This window comes from Stenella coeruleoalba (assembly GCF_951394435.1).
Source record: "Stenella coeruleoalba genome assembly, chromosome: 9".
NCBI lineage: Eukaryota > Metazoa > Chordata > Mammalia > Artiodactyla > Delphinidae > Stenella > Stenella coeruleoalba.
The window spans coordinates 89,557,635-89,577,401 of record NC_137155.1 but is presented as its reverse complement, the minus strand read 5'-3'; the positions used below and the strand labels follow the sequence as shown (position 1 = coordinate 89,577,401).

Here is a 19,767-nt window from a genome sequence, read left to right as displayed (position 1 = left end):
TGGTGGTCCCTCCTCCTCTGGGCTCCAACGCCATTAAGTAATTTAATCAATTAACTAAGTTCTATGTAAAGGGTAGTGTATGATGAGCTTGGGGGCAGGGTTGCAATAGAGTAGTTCTGAAGAGCTCTGGCTTGCAAGCCAGGCTGCCTGGGTTCATAACCTTGCTCTGCCACTTACTAACTTGGTTAATCTCAACTTAATCTCTTCTGTTTCAGTTTCTCAGCTGCAAAGGTTAAATAATACTAGTACCTAACTCATAGGGCTTTCGTGAGGACTAATGAACTAAAAAAGAAAAAATAAAACACACAGGACAGCACCCGGCTCATTGTAACCACTCAAATGTTAGCTCTTGTTATTTTCCTTCTTGTTGACTTTTAGGGGTGCAGGGTATCAGGTGAAGCCACACAACAGCAGATAGCAGCAGTGGGTAGTCATACGGGGGTCAAGATAGAAGTTACTGATCCCTGAACCATCTGTATTATGGTGAAAGAGGATGTAAAGAGGATGAGATTTCCAATGGAGAGGGTAGAAGTAGACAAGCATAGGGGCCATAGCCTGGCACCTACTCTGTTTCCAAGTACACCTTGAAATACTACTATAACTGTTGTATTTCACACTGTAGTGGGATTGTGTATTCACTAGCATAATGCCTATCCCATGGGAGAGAGTCAAGACCTGATCATTTACCGAATAAAAGAACAGAAGAAGACTGGGAGAACATCCATACCCAGAAAGTGAGAGGAGGGAGAGAATCCTGCGAGATAGAGAGAGAACTATGGTTGCATTAAAGTTTCATTATTAAAAATGAAAAGAAAAGTAGGGCAATCATCAATGTTAAATTCTGTAGACATGAAAAAAATCACAAGGATTGAGAAAAGTCCTTGTGTTTGGGGCCAGAGCATTGATGACCATAAAAACTATAGTTTGTAGAGTGTAGAGTATGGGTGGCAACCTGTTAGCGATGGTGTGGAAGCAGTAAGATTAGAGAATTTGTTGGAGGTATTGGGAAATGATAAAAAAAAAAAAATAGAATTTGGAAAGTAGATAAAGAACAGATAAAATGTTTTTCGACTTTTAGAATTTATATATCTTTCCTTCTTTATATATTTCTTTATTTTTCTATGACACTGCTTAAAAACGATAAAGGAGAAGAGGCTTAACTGAATTAAGTAAATGTTTAATTAACCACATTCAAAGATGCTGTTACATGCAGTGAGAGGTCCAAAGATGAATCAGATGTTCATTTGATGTCCACAAAGAGTGTACTCCCCAGTGGGGAAAATAGACACAACCATCTAAATCATTGGTCAGGGTATTTGTGGATTCTGGAGAGGAATTCAGCCACATGTAAATCTTTAATGAAAGAGTAGCTTTCAGATGTCTGGGAAGGTTTGTCTTTTTGATCAGTGTTCATCTCGTGGGAGAGATACATATATGGTGGTGAGAGGAAGGGGCCAGACAGGTTGGTTGAAATAGCCCTGATCAGTGAGATGCCTACACATCTGAGGCAGAGAGAGGTAAATGCCACCTAAGATGTAGAAACACAGTGAAGACATGAAGCAGAATTGAGCAGCTTCAGTCGTGGAGAGCAGCCTAGGCTCAGTGGAAAATCTGTCATTTGTGCTTGGTTTTGAAGGATGTGGGTGGCATCCCTGGGAAGAAGGATGAGGAAGAACAAGTTGGTAGGACATAACTGAGAACAGCAGTGAAGATGGGTCATCAAATAAAGTCAGCTTTATTTGTGATGTTTGTGTCTAAACAGATGAGAGAAGAAGAGTAAAGGAAATCTGCTGGAGTGTATAATGGTCAGGACAAGTGGGTTGTAAAGAGGTGGAATTAAACCATATATTTTCCTTCTCTGTTGAAAGATGGCTGGTTCTGAGTGGATAATTACTCCGTGACCAGCTGTGGAGTTGGGAGCTGCATGAAAGTTTGATGGTAAGGGAAATGAGGGCTGCCTGGATGATTTGCTGGGTTTCGTCACCAGATTACTTAGAGAGACCTAGAAGTTAAAAGATGATGGACGTTAGATGACTGGAAGGAATTAAAATGACAAGAAAACCAAATTTCAACAACCAAACCTGAATCTGTTGATATAAAGTAAACATATATTTAAAGTTACAGATGTCAGTGTTTGGACTGAAAATGTTAGCAGATGATATTTTGACTGGATGAACGCGTTAAAGATGTTCAGATGCGAGTGTAAGCACTTGGAGCTGGTGGAGCAAGACCTGTGTGACATGAACTTTTCGTGGGTTAAGTTTGGGGGCGGACACTGCGTTTTTAATAACTAACATCGTTCTCCACTTAATGCTTTAAAATTTGGCTTTCCCAGTTAAAAAAAGTCATAGGGAAAAGTCTATATTAATACGTACAGATTTGACTCTTTTGAAAACTACTGTATATGTCCCACACTATGGATAGTTTACAGTTAATTTAAGCCAACTCCTTCCCAATGGATATTCATATTCTTTCTAATGGTCTACTTATAAAAATGTCGCTATCAACTCCTGCCTAGCCTTGCGTTGCCTTTCTTCATGCTAGTCCTTATTCCTTATGACTGGATGATCTTAAAATGCTGGGGACCCCATGATATGTAATAGCAATGGCCAACAATCTCCCTCAATGCCCAAGTGACTTCCTTTGATTAGTTCTAAAGGTCAAGCGATACTTGCTGTGATTTGGCCATATACGCCTGAGAAGCTGCAGAGACCCTGTCCTTAACTTTGGAATGAGTTTTCTTGATCCTTCTGCTTACCCGTCCTCACAGCAACCTTTGCTGCAATGGTACGGCTGAAGCAGGGCAGAGTGAGAACGTTCTTGAATAGACAAAGTCCATGGATTGCTCTCTTATTATCCATCAGAGTTTTGTCCAGTGTATGATGGAGGAGGGCTTCATTTGGAATGATGAAGTGAGATATCTTCTCTTTAGATCTGTTATTATTTAGATCCGTTGTGATCCCATCACCCGAGGAAATCCCTGAAGGGTAATAAGAGTAGTACGTTAGGCTTCATTCACAGCTGGGTGATTCCCCCATAAGATTTTGTAACAGCCCAGGAAGGAGTCATAACTATGATAAAGATTGTGTTGATAGGATCATTTTTGTGGCAAGGTAATTCTGCCCAATACCTGGTACAAGAAAACAAAAGGCCTTTATCTTTTCTTAGGACTTTAACAAAAGAGTGGGCACAGAATGTACAGGGGGTGAATGCTGTTGGAATCAGAAGAATGTAAAAATCCAAATGAGAGCACAGTATTTCACTGTTTGGAAAGTGTTGAACTTGCAAAGTGAACCCTTTGTATCACTGAGTTAGCCGCCCTTGTTAAGAGGGCTGCTTTGTTTTAGGACACAGGACAAGTATTAAAGGTTTCTTGACTGTATCACCAACAATTCTAGACAATAACGTCTTGGCATAATTTTTACATTCTTGGAAAGCATGTTTCGTTTAGCTCTCACAATACTGACCAGGCAGGGTAAGTGTTAGTGTGGATAAGCAAGGCTAGAAGACTTGTCTTGGCCAAAACACAGCCCGAATCTGCCTTCACGTCCATCTGTTCCTCGTTGAATTACGCTGCCTTCTAAAAGAAGTGATATATTGAGACAGAGATACATATTTACACGGGAACAGAAGGAAGCCTGGGGAATTTGGATGTGTGCTGTGAAGTTCCGTACTGCTTATCTCTTGCTATTTGACCATCCATAGGGCTGTAAGCTTACTCAGAGCTCACATAGAAGCGTCCAGGTACTGTAAGTCAACCACCGTGCTTTATTTTTGCCCCCTTCTTGTTCTGTGGGATGATGGCCTCAGATGCGTGTGGCTCGGTGAGGCTCAGAAGCACTTGTATCTGTGTTTCAAACAAAGGCCGTTTTGTGTGTCTGTTCCCTGTTAGAGTTGAGCTCCCCGCCTGCCCTGTTTTCGGACATCAAGCCTTATTTTGATGTGTTTTTCTAACCCTCTGTTTCTCAAACATACTTGATCATCAGAATCACCTGAAGAACTATGATTTCTGTGATCAGGCAAGTTTAGGAAACAACCTCAGCTTGATGCATTCGACCTACCTCTTGGAGTTTAATTATTGAGTGCTGTCAAGAAGCAAGGCCGACAGTGTGTTCCTGCAAGCACTCGGGGTCCTGCCTTTCTCTTGGCACTAAATGAATGAAAACAGCCAAGAAGTTAGGAAACAAGCACTCACTTCCCAAGGATCCTTTTCAAAATCAGGAAAGACTCACTCAATGTTGTGAACTCTAAAAATATTGGTTTATTATTTCCACAACGATTTGAGTTCATACCATGTGCCGGGCATTTGTGCTGGGTGTTGGGGATCTAGAGCTATGAACGAGGCAACTGGCATTTATGGAAGTGCTTCTCATGGGACGGATACCAAGTTAACTGCTTCACATCCTTTTTCTTGTTTAAACTCCACAACTGTCCTGTGAGGTAGGTATTATCAACTTCATTTTAAAATTAAGAAACTGTTATTTCAGAAGTTTGACTGACTCGGCCAAGGTCACAGATCTAAGTGACAGGGTGGTTCAGAATTTACACCGAGCCTGGCAGATCCCACACCTCACGTTCCTCACCGCGGTGATTGGCTTTACCGCAGTACATATGGCTACTCACTCTGCCCTTTGTACTTCAAACAGGGGTTCTCAACCCCGGCTACGCATTCGAATTCCCTGGGGAGCTTTTATTTTATTTTATTATTCTATTCTGGGGAGCTTTTAAAAAGTACCTTTGCCTGGGCTTCACCCCAAACAAATTAAATAAGAATGTTTGTTGGGGCCCAAGTACCAGCACTCAGAGCATCACTGAGTGCCATCAGGTAGATACAGCTTCTGTCGGTCTAATAGTTCTCAGCATTCTTCTTGGAATATTTGGCTGATTAAAAGTTTAAAGGTTCCGAGTAATTTTTTCTTCCCTTTTAATAAAACTGAAAGTAGTCAAAATATAGCAAATACTCGAAGAATGCAAAAGTTTCCCAAAGAGGGGCACGGCAGTACACCCATTTAAAGAGGAATTCAGAAATTTGGAGATCTGTTTGCAGGAGAAGTATAGTCTAGAGTGAGTGATGACAGATCACCTGGAATCTCGAACACCCATGAACTTCCAATTTCTGGGGAGATTCAGAGAACCTGAAGACTTGGACAAATGGTTGTCCAAGAAAGTTTCCTTCATCCTTGGTGAGCACAGGCCACAAATCAACTTATTTTTTTCATGGTTCAAATGAAAGTAAAATAAAAACTAAATAGTTTCAGTCTTGTAACTTGGATGTTTTACTATATGTACTCTAGACTAAGGTTTATTTTGAATGCTAAGAAAAAGTACTCTAAAATGTTGAAGAATAAATACCTAAGTTTCTTCAAGCTGTTTGAAAACATTTAATTGCTCAAACAATGCAGTTGTATATACTTATATAAGCTTTTAAGTTAAGAATTTTGTATTTCAGGCTTTCAACACTCTGTAAAACTCTACGACATGGTAGTAATAGCTTGCCTTTATGAAGATGGCAATCTAATTAACTATTGACTTTTCACTAATTAAATCTGGCTTTGCCTTGTCTTCAGCCACTGAGCTGTGACTGTCCCCTGAGAGAGGTTCTTCTCAAAGCATCTGTATAAAATATTAAGAATAAATAGCTGTAATAATCACAAAGTTGGGGTCCATAAAATCCCTAGAAAGACTGGGAATGTAAATTTGGGGTCACTGTGTTTCAGCAAGTTGGATGCAATTCTATGAGAAGAAAAAAAAAAATCAATGTTACCAGGGGAGGGAGGACTCTTTAAACTAATGGGTCTTTAGCCAGAGAAAGGAAGAGCAGTGGCTCCCACTCTATTATTATAAGTAACTCGAGTCTTTGCATTTTAAAACCAAGCCATTAATGCTGATAGGGGAGTTGGATCATAAAGTTCCAGTGGGGTTGAGTCATTTTATGAACAGGTCATTCCCTATAAAAAGTAAAAAGAGAAAACGAAAAACGAAAAAGGAAAACGTGAAAAATGGCCTCCTTTTTTACATTTCCACATAGGTGATCTGCATACCAGGAGGTGAACTTGAACTTGGTTGGGCGGGAGACGGACCTGGTTGGGCGGGAGACTGGAGCCCCTCAGAGAATTTGGGATTCTTCCATTTTTACTGGGAGGGTTGGCAGGTATAACATGTGTTGTTATGTGAGTCCATGAGAGCCTCCAGGGTTCTAAGTCCCTGCCTCTCCGTGTGGTGGGGAGTCAGTCGCTCACTCTGAAGCACGCGACTGGGTTCTGTGTGTGGCTTACCCATGAGCAGTGGCTTGGAAGTGTCAAAGCATGAGAAGCATGAACGTCGAACAGCATGTGCTGCCGTCATCTTCTAGATGGTTCTGCATGGGAAAGCTCGTGGGCCGTCTGCCTGCGAGCTCAGGTGGTCCCTTCTTTCCCTACAGAACTCGCTGAAGGCTTCAAATCGGAAGAAGAAGAGAACAAGCTTTAAAAGAAAAGCCAGTAAAAGAGGAACTGAAGTAAGTGTTTGAGGGTGATGGTCCAGTGAAATCCATCCTCCTTTCCATAGCCACCTCTGTCTGACTTGACCTGGCCAAGCGTATTTTTCTGATCTATCTCCTGCCACTCTTTCCTTCACCTCATTCTAACCACACTGGGATTCTGCCTATTCCTTAAAAAAAAAAATATATATATATATATATACACACACACACACACACACATATATATGAATAAGTATACAAATAAATATTCCTTAAAAAAAAAAATATATATATATATATATATATATATATATGAAACCTCCTGCCACTTCAGAATCAGAGCATTTGCACTTGTCTGTGGAAGTATTATCCCAAAGATTATAAAGATGAAGATAAGAGCTAGAACGTTTCTAGAACGCTTTGAGTATACAGAATAAAAACAAAAGCGTGGCTTAATTCTTGGGGGCAAGTTATAACTTGAGATACTTTCTCACTTACTTTGAGTTAGCCCTGTGAAACAAGATGCAGAGGTTTTTTTGGGGGGCTGGGGCGGGGTTTTTTTTGGGGGGGTAAGGGGGTAGCGGTGGTGCTAGTAATTTCTCACTTTCATTGTTTTGGGGCTGCCTTTCAAGTCACAGATGTATGTCTCAATAGTTCTGCTTTCTTTCTTCATTAGGAAAACAAAGGTCGTCCTTTTGTGATAAAACCTATCTCTTCTCCTCTCATGAAACCTTTGCTTGTGTTTGTGAACCCCAAGAGTGGAGGCAACCAGGTAAGTCAGTTTTCATGAGTTTCACCTGGAGGCTTCGATGCCTTCTTGAAAACACATTTCCCAACACCAAGTGAAATAGCACCACGTAGGACCCCTAGCATTGGAAGACAGCCAGTTTCTCCAGCAAGGGACAGCCTCACACATGACTGGGCTAGGCAAAGCCTAGAGGTTCTAGGATCTATCCCTCTACTTCCACATAAGGCTTTACTAGAGGTACTCAAAAACCTAACTGCTAATAGTTTCCTTACAGATTTTCAAGAAAGGTCATTCTATAAACTCTTAGGTTTCAGGTTTCTCAACTCCTGTAGTTAGGAAGCCCTTTAAGAACTTATCTTTCTTTCTTTCTGTTGTAATTTAGACCCGACTGCTTTTTTCCCTCTCTTCAGAGGAAAGAGAGATTAATGATTTATTATTCATGATAATCATGAACAACAGATACCACCAAGGCTAGCAAAACTATATTACGTTTCACAGGTTTCATTTGGTCTTTGCCCAAGCCCTATAGAATCATTAGTTATCAACCTCATTTGAGGATAAAGACATAGCCTTAGAAAAGTTAAATGTAATGACATATCTAAAGTACACAGCTCTTTAAAGGATTGAAATTGTTCTAGAATCCAAGTCTTTGTCTCCTCATCTAGTTTTCTTCCCACTCTCTGAGTCTTCTTATCAATACTCTTCTGTGGGCTCTGATTTTCTGTTATTTTCATGTGAGACTGGATGATAAAATATTTCCTGTGTCCATGAAGGGAAGTGCACATTTTACATTTTGAGACAAGATTCCCTGGAGTATCACGCTAAACAACTAAAAGATTTAAAACTGTTTAGTCACCCCATATAAGGAGGGGAGTCATAGAATTAGGATTGATCCAAAATGATGTTCTTATTACTAAAGTTAATGGGCATTTTTCCAGATCGCATTAATTATAGTAAAGCTTCTCTTATGGGAGCTTGTAATTTAAAGAAAATATTATCCCTCCTTTCCTTCCTTTCTTCAAAATTCTTAATAATAATTCTTGTGTTAAAAGTCTGTATTAACATTGTAGAGAACAGGGAAAAGAAACGTGTTGTAAGCAGAGAAATAATCTGTTTTCAACATTCTGCTCTTTTGAGTTGCTAAATGACTACCTTCGTGTTGTAATGATGGTGAGCCTGACACTGCCACTGGAGGAGGTTCTCAGGAGTGAGGTGCAGTTTGCCCTGAATCTTACCACCTCTCTATCTCTGGTCTCGCTGAAGCCTAACTAGGGTTGGGGGTGTGGCTGGGGACCAAGGAACAGAGCAAAGCTAATGTAATTAACTCCATGATTTTGGCCACCTGAGCCACCACATGCTAATTAATGTCTGATATATTTTATCACAACAGTCTTTACATAAAATGCCTTTGTTAAATTATCATCAGCTTTTTCCCTAGGGCATTCAGAAAATTGTAGGTGATCTCTGCTTTTGAGGAGGGGACGGTCCAGTTAAGATACAGCCTGTTGCTGTTTCAGTCTCTGTATGAATTATTAAAGACGGGGACTTCAGAGATGATCTAAGTTTGCTTCCTCTTTCACTAAATAGAAAACAGTTCATGGACGCCTAAGTGATAAGGATATCGTGTTTGTTAATGACACAAAAGGGGCAAATGGGGAAAGAATCTGAGCAACGTTAAATATACGTGAGTTGTAAATTGAGTGGATCGGACCACAAGTGCTGTGGAAGTTCAGAGGCAAGCGGTGACTTGGGAGTGATAAGGAAATGGTGTCAGGGAAGTGGCTGAAATGGAAGATGTGTACTACTTAGTTGTGCAGAGGAGAGAAAACTGGAGTCATGTCCTCTTCCTCCTCTCTTGTCACATTGCTGTTCACCCTTTACTGTAGCACCTTTCTGAACTATTGCTCAAAATTAATCGCGCTGTACACTATGCCCCTGTCGTCCTTGGCACACACCTGTATTATGTGAATTGCAGCATAAGTGCTCCAGGGGTGCCTTTACTGCAAAGATACAGTGTCCATAATGCCGGGGGCCTCACCTCTGAACCTATGATGTCTAATATACGGCATAGAGCAGTGAACAAATAATTGTTTAATAAACAGTATGTGTAGAAGATGGGATGTTGTGATGAAAATGATTCATTTTGAGTACAGTATGGTGAGTAGAGGATGCATATTAAGTTACTAGAAATGTGATTAGAGGTTAGAATGAACCTATGGAGCAGTGTCTTATAAAAACCCAGCTGAGGATTTTGGATTTATATAGTGAAAACTTGTTTTTTGCTATTTGAAATTTTTTTAGTTTTGAAAAATATTTTTTAAACAAAGGAGTAATATAATGGAAGATTAATTAGACACATAGAGAATATATATATAAGTCAGCAGTCTATTCACTTAGCATAAATCGGGTAGAGGACCTTGTTTATACATCCTATATATAATATCAATAGTTTGCATTTACTAATCCCAAACTCCTAATCCTTCCCTCAGCAAGGTCCTACAGTATAGCAAAGGGAACTATAGTCAATATCCTGTGATAAACCATAATGGAAAAGAATATATATATATATATAAACGGAATCACTTTGCTGTACAGCAGAAATTAACACAACATTGTAAGTCAACTATGCTTCAATAAAATTTTTAAAAATTTTTAAAAATCAGATAGAGGGATAGCTCAGTGGATGGATGGATTGATCAATGGATGGGCGGACAGATGGACTAATGGTGGATCATGGATGAATGGATAGATGGGCACGTGGATGAATAGGATACATAAAAGGAAGTAGAGCATCAAGATTTTCCAGCTAATTATCTGGAAAGTGGCTTTGTTATTGATGGGTTTTCAGGAAAGGGAAAAAATTATTTTGGGGAAGAGGTTGAAATGAGTTTGAGATCACAGTGAGGTGTTCAAATTTTTTAAATGGCCAGTTGTGAGAAACACAAGGCTTCGTGACTTTGCTGCCACTTGCTGCACTCTGGCTTGTGAATGCATCGCCCTAAAGATGTTACCTCCGGAATAGCTGGGATTCTCAGAAGTGTGACTAACCAAATCAAAATTAATATTACACAACTTTAAATTTCTATATATTCCCTCTCTGAAGTAGAATTCTTTACTAAGCCTAATAAATATGAAGAACACTGTGCACTGTTTCTAAGCACAGTGTGAAATGTGGAGAAAGCTGTAAAGAAGTCCAAACACCCATCTACAATTAGAATCATTCAAACCGGCCTCCAGCGGCTTCGCATATTCACGGTTCCTTCTTCAGCGTTAGGATGGTACAGCTTTGATCCCCCGATTGTGGTGAGCAGGGCAGAGTCACGGTCAGGGCTGATCTAACTCCCCTGTCAGGGCTAGCCTTTCCTGAGCTGTGACCGTAACATGACCTTCACGTTGCAGACGAGGGCACGTTCAGCCACAGGATGGGGAGTCAGAGGATGAAGCAAACCATCCCATCTGGCAAAACGCAATCAGAGGAAGGAGTTTCTTATTCCTCAGTTCCTTTGAATCTCGTTTCCTCATAGTTTTTCCCTCCTTTTTTTTTTTCTTTCTTTTTTTTTTCTTTTTTTTTCTTTTTTTTTTTTTTGCGGTACGCGGGCCTCTCACTGTCGTGGCCTCTCCCGTTGCGGAGCACAGGCTCCGGACGCGCAGGCTCAGTGGCCTTGGCTCACGGGCCCAGCCGCTCCGTGGCATGTGGGATCTTCCCAGACCGGGGCACGAACCCGCGTCCCCTGCGTTGGCAGGCGGTCTCTCAACCACTGCGCCACCAGGGAAGCCCTTCCCGCCTCCTTTTATTCTCTCGGACCCAAATGAGCCATAGTTGAGACAAAGAGCCAAAGGGGAACAGAGGGTGGCAGTGAAAACGAAGCAGGTGAACCCAAGGAAGGAGAAGTGGGGTGGGGGGCATATACCCTTTCCTACCTGGAGTTTCTCGCTCTGCAGCATTCTGTATTCAAGCCTTACATAGTGTGCTGTTCTGTTTTGAGAAGGGAGACCATTCACTTCTATTTACCTTACAGACAAGTTGAGATTAGTAACATGACCTCTGTATTTGTTTGACATCCTCAGTCATGAGAACCTTTGAAATATCACTCATTAGAATTCTTATCTAGGAATTTTCAGTTTCCAGAAAATTCAGGAAATTTCCGCCTGACACTAGTGTTCAGTCTGGGCAAATTCTATTTGAATATGTGCCCCTTACTCCTTTCTTATAGTCCAGAGGCTTTCAAACTGTTTGTAAATAAAACCCATGAAGACACTTGGTAGAAATGCTCCACCCCATAAAATCTGATGCAGTGGGTCTAGGTTGAGGCCCAGGAATGCTACCGGTTAGCAAGCATCTCCCGTGATTCTGATGTAGGTCTCTTGTGGAACACATTTAGGAAAACGTAAATAAGAGTCATATCAGGGTCTCTGGCATGACCTGGGCTTTGTGTGAGGAGCACAGTGGGTGAGAAGTTATTTGAGATGAAAGTTTATTTTTTTGTTTGAAGAATAGCATCTCAGCTTGTCCTTACTTTCTTCAAGGAGGCTCATCTCGTAGCTCAGAGAAGTGGTTCTCAGCCCTCGCTTCATGTCAGAATAACCCCGGCAGCTTTTAAAGACCGATGTCTGCTGCACGCCATGCTAAGAGCCTGTGAGGACAGGACCCCTTAACTGGTCTAAGTTCCTAGTAGATTTTCTTGTCTAGCTAGTGTTGAGAATCATGGGTTTTTTTTTTTCTTAGGCTTTAATGTGCGTATGATTCACTTGGGGATTATGTTAAAATGCAGATTCTGATTCAGTGAGTCGCAGGTGGCTCTGAAATCCCGCTTTTCTAACACGCTCCCTGGTGCCAGTGTTGCTACAGCTGAGACCACACTGATTCTCAAGAGCTGACAGCAATCAGTAGAGAAATACTTTGTTGTTCTTGTTGTTAAATCCTGCTTTTTGCCTTTAAAGGATTGATTTATTCTGCTCATCTGTATCTCGATATCAAGCACTCCCCTCTTCTGTTTTTGAAGCTTAGACTTCAAACTTAAACCGCACACGCACAAAACTTGCTTAGGCTCCTGTGCTCTAAATGACTAGACGATGTCGCCATCTGCTGGCAAGTAAAATGCCTACAGCTTTTTTTTCCTTCAGTATTTTATGTGTGTTCGGAAATTTTCCAGCGCTTGGCAGGAATATGTTGAGCTGCACACATTATAGGGACTGCTTTTATGTCCTCTTTTTAAACAATCCCTCTTTTAAACAGATGCTTCAGAATAATTGTCTCTTTTTCTAACACTCTTCAGGTAGACATGTACTGGGTGTTCTGCAAAGCTTTACAGGTTAGTGGCACGGCTATTATTGGTGGGATGTGAACTATCTGAGGGAATAGTCACTAGAATTAGGGGCTGTGATATCAACTTTGAGTGTCTCCTCCTGCGGAAAAGAGGTAGTACAGGAAAGAGAAACTTTATTCCCGCATGATGCCCTCCCCGGCGTGGAAACCTGAGGGTCTGAGAAATAGGCCCCCTCTCTTACGCTTATCGCCGCTTTAACTTCAAAACTTATCATTTTTCTTGGATGCCCGTGTGACTCATTAACATGTTTGTACCCGAGACGTATGGACCCTTCTGATGCCTCTCAATGTTTCCTGCTTTCACACTGCGTCTCCTTCACACTCATGAGTCGTGAATTTCACCTTTCAGTGACTTAGATTATACATGCATGGTGAGGCAAGTGTCCTTTTTTTATTGAGCTGTAGCTGATTAATGATACTATATCAGTTTCAGGTGTACAACATAGTGATTCAGTATTTTTATGGGTTATACTCCATTTAGAGTTCTTATAAAATGTTGGCTCTGTTCCCTGTAAGCAGGTGTTCTGACCACTGGAATTATTCTGGCCAGCCAGTCCTGAGAGTCGAGGGTCCCGGCCTGGGGTGCTCCCGCCGTTCATTGTGAAATCCCAGGGTACAGGTGTGGCATGAGCTGGACCCCTGGATCAGAGTTGCCAGGGAGCTTATCAACAGGTTATAGGGGGGAGGGATGTTCAGCCTGTGGACAGGCTCATACTGACCGAGTTCACACACCATTCATGGACAGGCTTCCCCAGACCAGGGCCGGCCCTTCCTAAGTCAGGCCAGGGAAGGTCAACCCAGGTGGGGAGAAGGAGGAGACAAAGAGAGGAAGTAACTTCCAATCTGAGTCCCCAGACTGTTTCTACATACTGAACAAACAGCCTCAGTGAAGATGTTATTTTCTACGATGCTAAACCTAGGGATAAATCAAAAACATTATTTTATTATTTTATTTTTTTATTGAACTATAGTTGATTTACAGTGTTGTATTTCTGCTGTACAACAAAGTGATTTAGTGTGTGTGTGTCTGTGTATTCTTTCCCATTATGGTTTATTACAGGATATTGAATATAGTTCCCTGAGCTACACAGTAGGACTTTGTTGTTTATCTGTTTTATATATAGTAGTGTATATTTGCTAATCCCAAACTATTAATTTATCCCCCTCCCCGCACTTTCCCCTTTGGTAACCATAAGTTTGTTTTCTATGTCTGTGAGTTTGTTTCTGTTCTGTAAATAAGTTCATTCGTATCATATTTTAGTTTCCACATGTAAGTGATATCATATGCTATTTGTCTTGTTCTGTCTGACTGACTTCACTTGATATGACAATCTCTGGGTCCATCCATGTTGCTGCAAATGGCATTATTTCATTCTTTTTTATGGATGAGTACTATTCCATTGTGTGTGTATGTATATCTATAAATGTATATTTATATTATATATCTAAAATAATATAAATATATATATAAAACATCTTTATTCACTTAACTGTCAATGGACACTTAGGTTGCTTCCATGTCTTGGCTATTGTAAAGAGTGCTGCAGTGAACATTGGGGTGCATGTATCTTTTTGAATTACAGTCTTCTCCGGATATATACCCAGGAGTGGGATTGCTGGATCATGTGGTAACTCTATTTTTAGTTTTTTAAGGAATCTCCGTACTGTTTTCTATAATGGCTGCACCAGTTTCCACTCCCACCAACAGTGTAGGAGGGTTCCCTTTTCTCTACATCCTCTCCAGCGTTTATTATTTGGACTTTTTGATGATGGCCATTCAGACCGGTGTGAAATGATACCTCATTGTGGCTTTGATTTGCATTTCTCTAATAATTAGCGATGTTGGGCATCTTTTTGTGTGCCTATTCCAAAGGCCCCACCTGCTAATACCATCACATTGAGGGTTATTTTGCAGGAGCAGACATCAGTGTACAGTAGTGGCTAAACCAAGCCACCTAGCCCCTGTGACAGGTCTAGGGCCTAGATGTCTAGCTCCTTAGCCTCTAGTCAGACTGATGTATCAAAATGTAAGTCCAATTCCTCTGCTTAAGACATTTCAGTGACTGTCATTTCCTGCAAAACAAAGCCTGAGCCCCACAGCCTACATGACTTAATCTACAACTCACTTTGGGAGTTTCATCTCCCACCACCCCTGCCTCATGGTCCAAAGACTGAAATGAATATAGTTTTTCCGTGACATGTCTTGCTGTCTCACACATCTTGTACCCTTACCGTAAAACTTCTTCCTCTACTCCATGTAAAAAGAAATGGTTAACTCTACTCATCTTGCAAGACACAGTTCACATATCATACATAGGAAGCCCTCATCCAATCCCCATAGTTGGGCTTAGAGTATCTCCTCCAGCCACTCATACATCTCCGTAGGCATCTTCATCATAGCATTTACCGTCTTTAGTGAACGAATTTATTTTGGGTTGGTCTCCTGAGCTCCTGGGTGTGCACATGGGTACAGAGTAGGAGCCTAATACAGGTTTATTGAATCAATAAGGTATTCTTTCGGGATTGTTTGGGTTAAGAGATTTCTTAACCTCCTCCTCCCACTGTTATTTTCCTCAGGTCTTTCTTATTGTCTGGACAGTTCTTTTCATGAGCTAGATAATGCCTCCATGATATAAACCAAGGCTTGCTTAGTAACATAGAGTACTGAGCCCTACATGAGAGTTCCAGTGCTTTGATGACAATTGATGTGCTGCTATTTGAGCTGACCCATTCTTAGTTGATCCTCTATACTCCCCAAATCATTATATTTTTTTCATGAATAATTCAGAGAACTTTCTTTGGAGAACAAGATCTTCTCTGTCTTGTCCATATCCTGATCCCCTTACCTAAAACCGTGCCTAGCACATAGGAGGTGAATGGATGAATCCTGTTCGTTCCCCTCTGGAACAATCTACCTATTTTCTTGGAAGTTGTTTTATTCTGCGCCACTCTGTTCCCTGATACCTGGAGCTGGACAGAACAATGTTTTATCATTCCATAGGAATACCCAATCTCAAACTATCTTAGAAAATTCTGTGGTCATTGAGGTATTACATCTACAACCATATGTATGAGAACACGCTCCGGAGCGTATTAGAATTGATGTGTAAGCTGTTTTTTTTTTTTCATTTAGAGAAAAATAAAACTCTTGCACAGAAGTTCAGCTTTTATAAGGCATATAGCATGTGATGACTATGAGAGTATTTGAAACTCGCTAGTCAATTGTGTAGGTGATGGAGTAGACTTAATCTTGTCAGTGAGAAAGAAATAAGTTACTCTTTTCCTGGTGAATTAGTACTTGTCAACCCATTCAGTTCTATTCAATAAATTATCTCTATTAAAGCACTGAGTAGCTTATCCTAGAGGTAGCAGCAGAGTAAATAGAACTAACTTAAATGTTTTAGGTCTCTTTTCTTTACCCACCAGGATTGATTTAAGACAATGCAATACTTTCATTCAGACACTTATCATTTTTGCTAATGAATGTGTTTGAGAAAGATTACTTTTAAAATAAGAAATTATATCATGCCTGAATATAAACTCTGATAGGGCAGCCTCGCATGTTTATGAAAGTCATCCCTGCCCAATTCTAGAGAGCATTATTCCAGTAGGCTGCAACATTAAGTGGTACCTCCTAGAAGCGTGGGGTGCAAAACCTGCCAGCCTTAAAAAATACCCCTTTGTCAAAAGGATAAATGTAGCGAATTAGGTGTTCAAACTAACACAAATTGAAAATGAGCAAAACCCAACATGGTGTGGACATTCAAACCTTTTAGAGAAATTTGAAGATAAAAAAAAAACCTCAATGCTTTTTATTTTTATTTTTTGAAAGATGTTAATTACTTAGTATTGTATATATAAGAGAAACTGGAATTGAGATGCACACCATAGCCAAAGGTGACAACGAAGGAGTAATTAACATCCACAATTCACATTGCCCTAGGAATCTAAAAGTGAAAAATTAATTTTCTAGCAAGTCAGTTGGAAATTTTTAATGAACTGATTGGTCATTAGAATGACTCTGGTGTTACCTATGAAACATAAAAGATTACTTGAAATAATCCCCAACTGACGTGATACCAAGGCCTGGTGTGGAAAGAAGAGAATGGTTTAGTATTTAGTTATTATTATGTATCTAAATCTATATCTAGATTTTGTAGGAAACAAAGTATGTCATTTGGCGAAAGTGAAGGATTAGTTGTCATGATTAAGGGTAGAATGTTATTCCTAAATTTATAGCAAGCACATGATAAAGCAGAACTTTAAATTATAGGTTTGGATGAAATGTGGAACAAAAGACCTACACTGGCCTCTGTTAACAACTGGCATAGCAATGTGATAATTATAAACTACACTTTAGCCCTCACATGCTCAAGTGTAGTTTAATGAATAGGTTAACAAGGAACAAAAAAGAAAGGGACTAACATTTACAAAGGCCTATTTTGTGCCACATACTGTGCTGGATACAAAACTATTACTGATTCATTTAATTCTCATAATCACCTTGGAAAGTAGACATTGCCCTATTTTACATGCTGAATTTCTGCAAGATTATAAATTCTCAGTCACCCAGTTAGAACACCCAAGTTAGCTCTGACTCAAATATTGTGCTATTTCTACTGTACTAGGATGACTCTCAAATACAGTGTATAGGTATCCAAACTTAGGAATATTTTCAAGGAAGAGCAATCATGATAGCTAATAAAGGGATGATAGTTATAAGCAACGGATGCTGCCCAACCGATCAAATATTATTTGCTATGGTTGGTAGTGACCTAAAATGAGGCACCCTACTCAATTTTAAAGCTCTTTTGATACTGCTTAATAAAAAAAATTCTTCTTTAATTTGATTTTTGCTCAATTCACTTTAAGAAGTGATCTCCAGAACGGCTTTGTATTTGCCATGATATCTCTATAAATATCACAGTTACTTAAGACACTCCAGAAATGGTTATGAGAGAGAGAAAAAGACACAGATGTATACATGGAAATTGAAAAATGTCAAAGTAAGAGTTGATAGCACTAACTAGAGAAATTATATATTTTAAGTATGGGGAGCCTGAGATACTTTTGCTGTGGTTAAAAACATTTATTTCAATAAAGTCATACTTAGCTAATACTGTCCTTATTTTATATTATGCAAAGACAATAATCTGCACAATAAAGTAAAAAGTAATGTTAAATTACATAAGTTGACTAATAACTTCCCTATGTGGATTTTCACACATTAAATAATGATAGTAAAAGCCAACAGATACTAATCATTAAGCATTTGTTGCATGACAACCACTTTGATGTTCTCCTCAGACGTTATTGCATTTAATCTTTACAACAAGTCTGTGAACTAGGCATTTTTATTCCTGCATTAAAGAGAAGAGAGCTGAACTTAGTGAAATTAAAGCACTTGCCCAGAGTTACACAGGTTAGACAGAGCCTAATATAAGCATTCAACCTATGTATATCGATGGCCAAAGCCCATGATTTTAACTGCTACTCTATACTGTTTATAATTCAATATTATTTTTTAGAACAGGATTTATTTTTATTCTTTAAATGAGCAGGTAATATTTGGAAATTTCTTCCTGTTATTGTCAGTTTTTTTTTTCCTTACAGGGAACCAAGGTCATGCAGATGTTCATGTGGTACCTGAACCCACGGCAAGTCTTTGATCTTTCTCAGGAAGGGCCAAAAGACGCGTAAGTCTGGAAATACCCTCCATGGTTCTTACTATTTTAGGCGAGTGAGAAGGACTTTCTGCTTTGGAGTCAAGCTTTATTATTTGATGACCTCATGAAGTGTTTTTCTGACCGTCTCTCATCTACTTGCTCACCTGCACTGTCCTCCCTTTGAAACTTCATCTGCTGTTTCCCTCTTCACTGGGTTAGTTTCCTTCAACACTTACCCTCTGAGTTGTTAACTCTGAGTGTGTTTGCTGCTTAGACACATGTACATTATGTGCAAATCTGAATGGAGAAAGGATCCATCCTTTTTCTACTTATGCATGTACCACTTTGGAGATGTACATTAACGGGAATGTAAGTGTATCTTTGTGGAGAAGGACCATCTCTGTTTATGAATATTTTCATTTATTTGCATTAGAAATTGTATGCATCTGTGTCCATTTGAGAGCTTGATTGATTAACTGATTATACCTATGGATTCCATACCAGAGTGGGAGAGACATTCTAATTCCTGCTCAGTCCTTCATCTGAGCCTCTCAGAAATTTCATTCTCTGTTTTTTGTTCGAAGTGGTGAAAAATAAAGTCTCTCTGTAGATGACATGTGTCCTATATCTTCCCTTTCGTGGAGGGGTACATGGTGGGAAGGAGCAGGGACATTTCTGCTGCTGTCTGGTTCCCTTTTTAAAACCCACCTAATAAGATAGTTCAGATGTCATCTGGTAAACATTAGAGCTAAAGAGATACTAATTATTTTTATAACTACTTATAAATAAGTAATAATATCAGAGGCAAAGAAACACAAGCTCAGATAATTTCTAGAAAATAATATTCCTGTATGAAATAGATAAATTACATATTTTAAGCCTACGAGAGAACATTGATTATGAAAATTAACTTCTGTTGTCATTCTCTTAATCTGTGAACTTCCTTGCCACTAGAGTTTGCTATAAGACTTCTATATTTTTTTCTGCATTCAGATGTATTAAGGCAAATCTGCTTTTTCCCTTTTACATTTACTTTTGCCCTTTCACATTTACTTAAGATTTTATCATTTTTAGTTAGACTTTAGGTAGATACTTCATAGATAACCATAAAGAACATGGCAGGACAGGAACTATTTTCAGAAAAAAATATGATTTGATTTAAATAGGTGATGTTTTCTGGAATAGAGCCATTGAAATTGTCACTTAAGCAAACATTTTAGCGGGAACAGTATCATTGCATTTTCTTAAGACAACAGGAAAGATCTAATTTCAAGCAGACAAATTCAAAATAAAGAAAATTCAGTAATTCTTCCCTTTTGGGGCTGAGCAGTATCAATGGGGGTTTGAGCGTCAGCGGGTGAGTTGAGAGGGAGATGGAATTGTGGGTGCGGTAGTAATAATGCTAGTGGGGTGTCCTTCCTAGCTCTCTGAAGAAGATTTTCTAGGAGTAAGAGTGGGAAGTGTAGATTTGAAAAATAAATAGGTCTGGGAAAAGCTAATCAGATTTGATGTTCTTTGAGAAAGGAGGGAGAAGAATGGAAAGAAAAAGAAGGAATTTGACACTAGT

At 39.6% G+C, this 19,767-nt stretch overlaps 1 protein-coding gene across 5 annotated transcripts in view; it reads left to right on the top strand.

The window, feature by feature from the left end:
• Positions 1-19,767, top strand: part of DGKI (diacylglycerol kinase iota) — a gene marked incomplete at its 5' end in the record, with an annotated part of 450,496 nt that overhangs the window by 228,583 nt on the left and 202,146 nt on the right. For all 5 annotated transcript variants that reach the window (XM_079930955.1, XM_079930954.1, XM_079930953.1 and 2 more), the window contains 3 exons: positions 6,422-6,496; positions 7,137-7,232; positions 18,148-18,230. In XM_079930955.1, the coding sequence (XP_079787081.1) occupies positions 6,422-6,496; positions 7,137-7,232; positions 18,148-18,230 (254 nt within the window). The remainder of the gene's footprint in view (positions 1-6,421; positions 6,497-7,136; positions 7,233-18,147; positions 18,231-19,767) is intronic.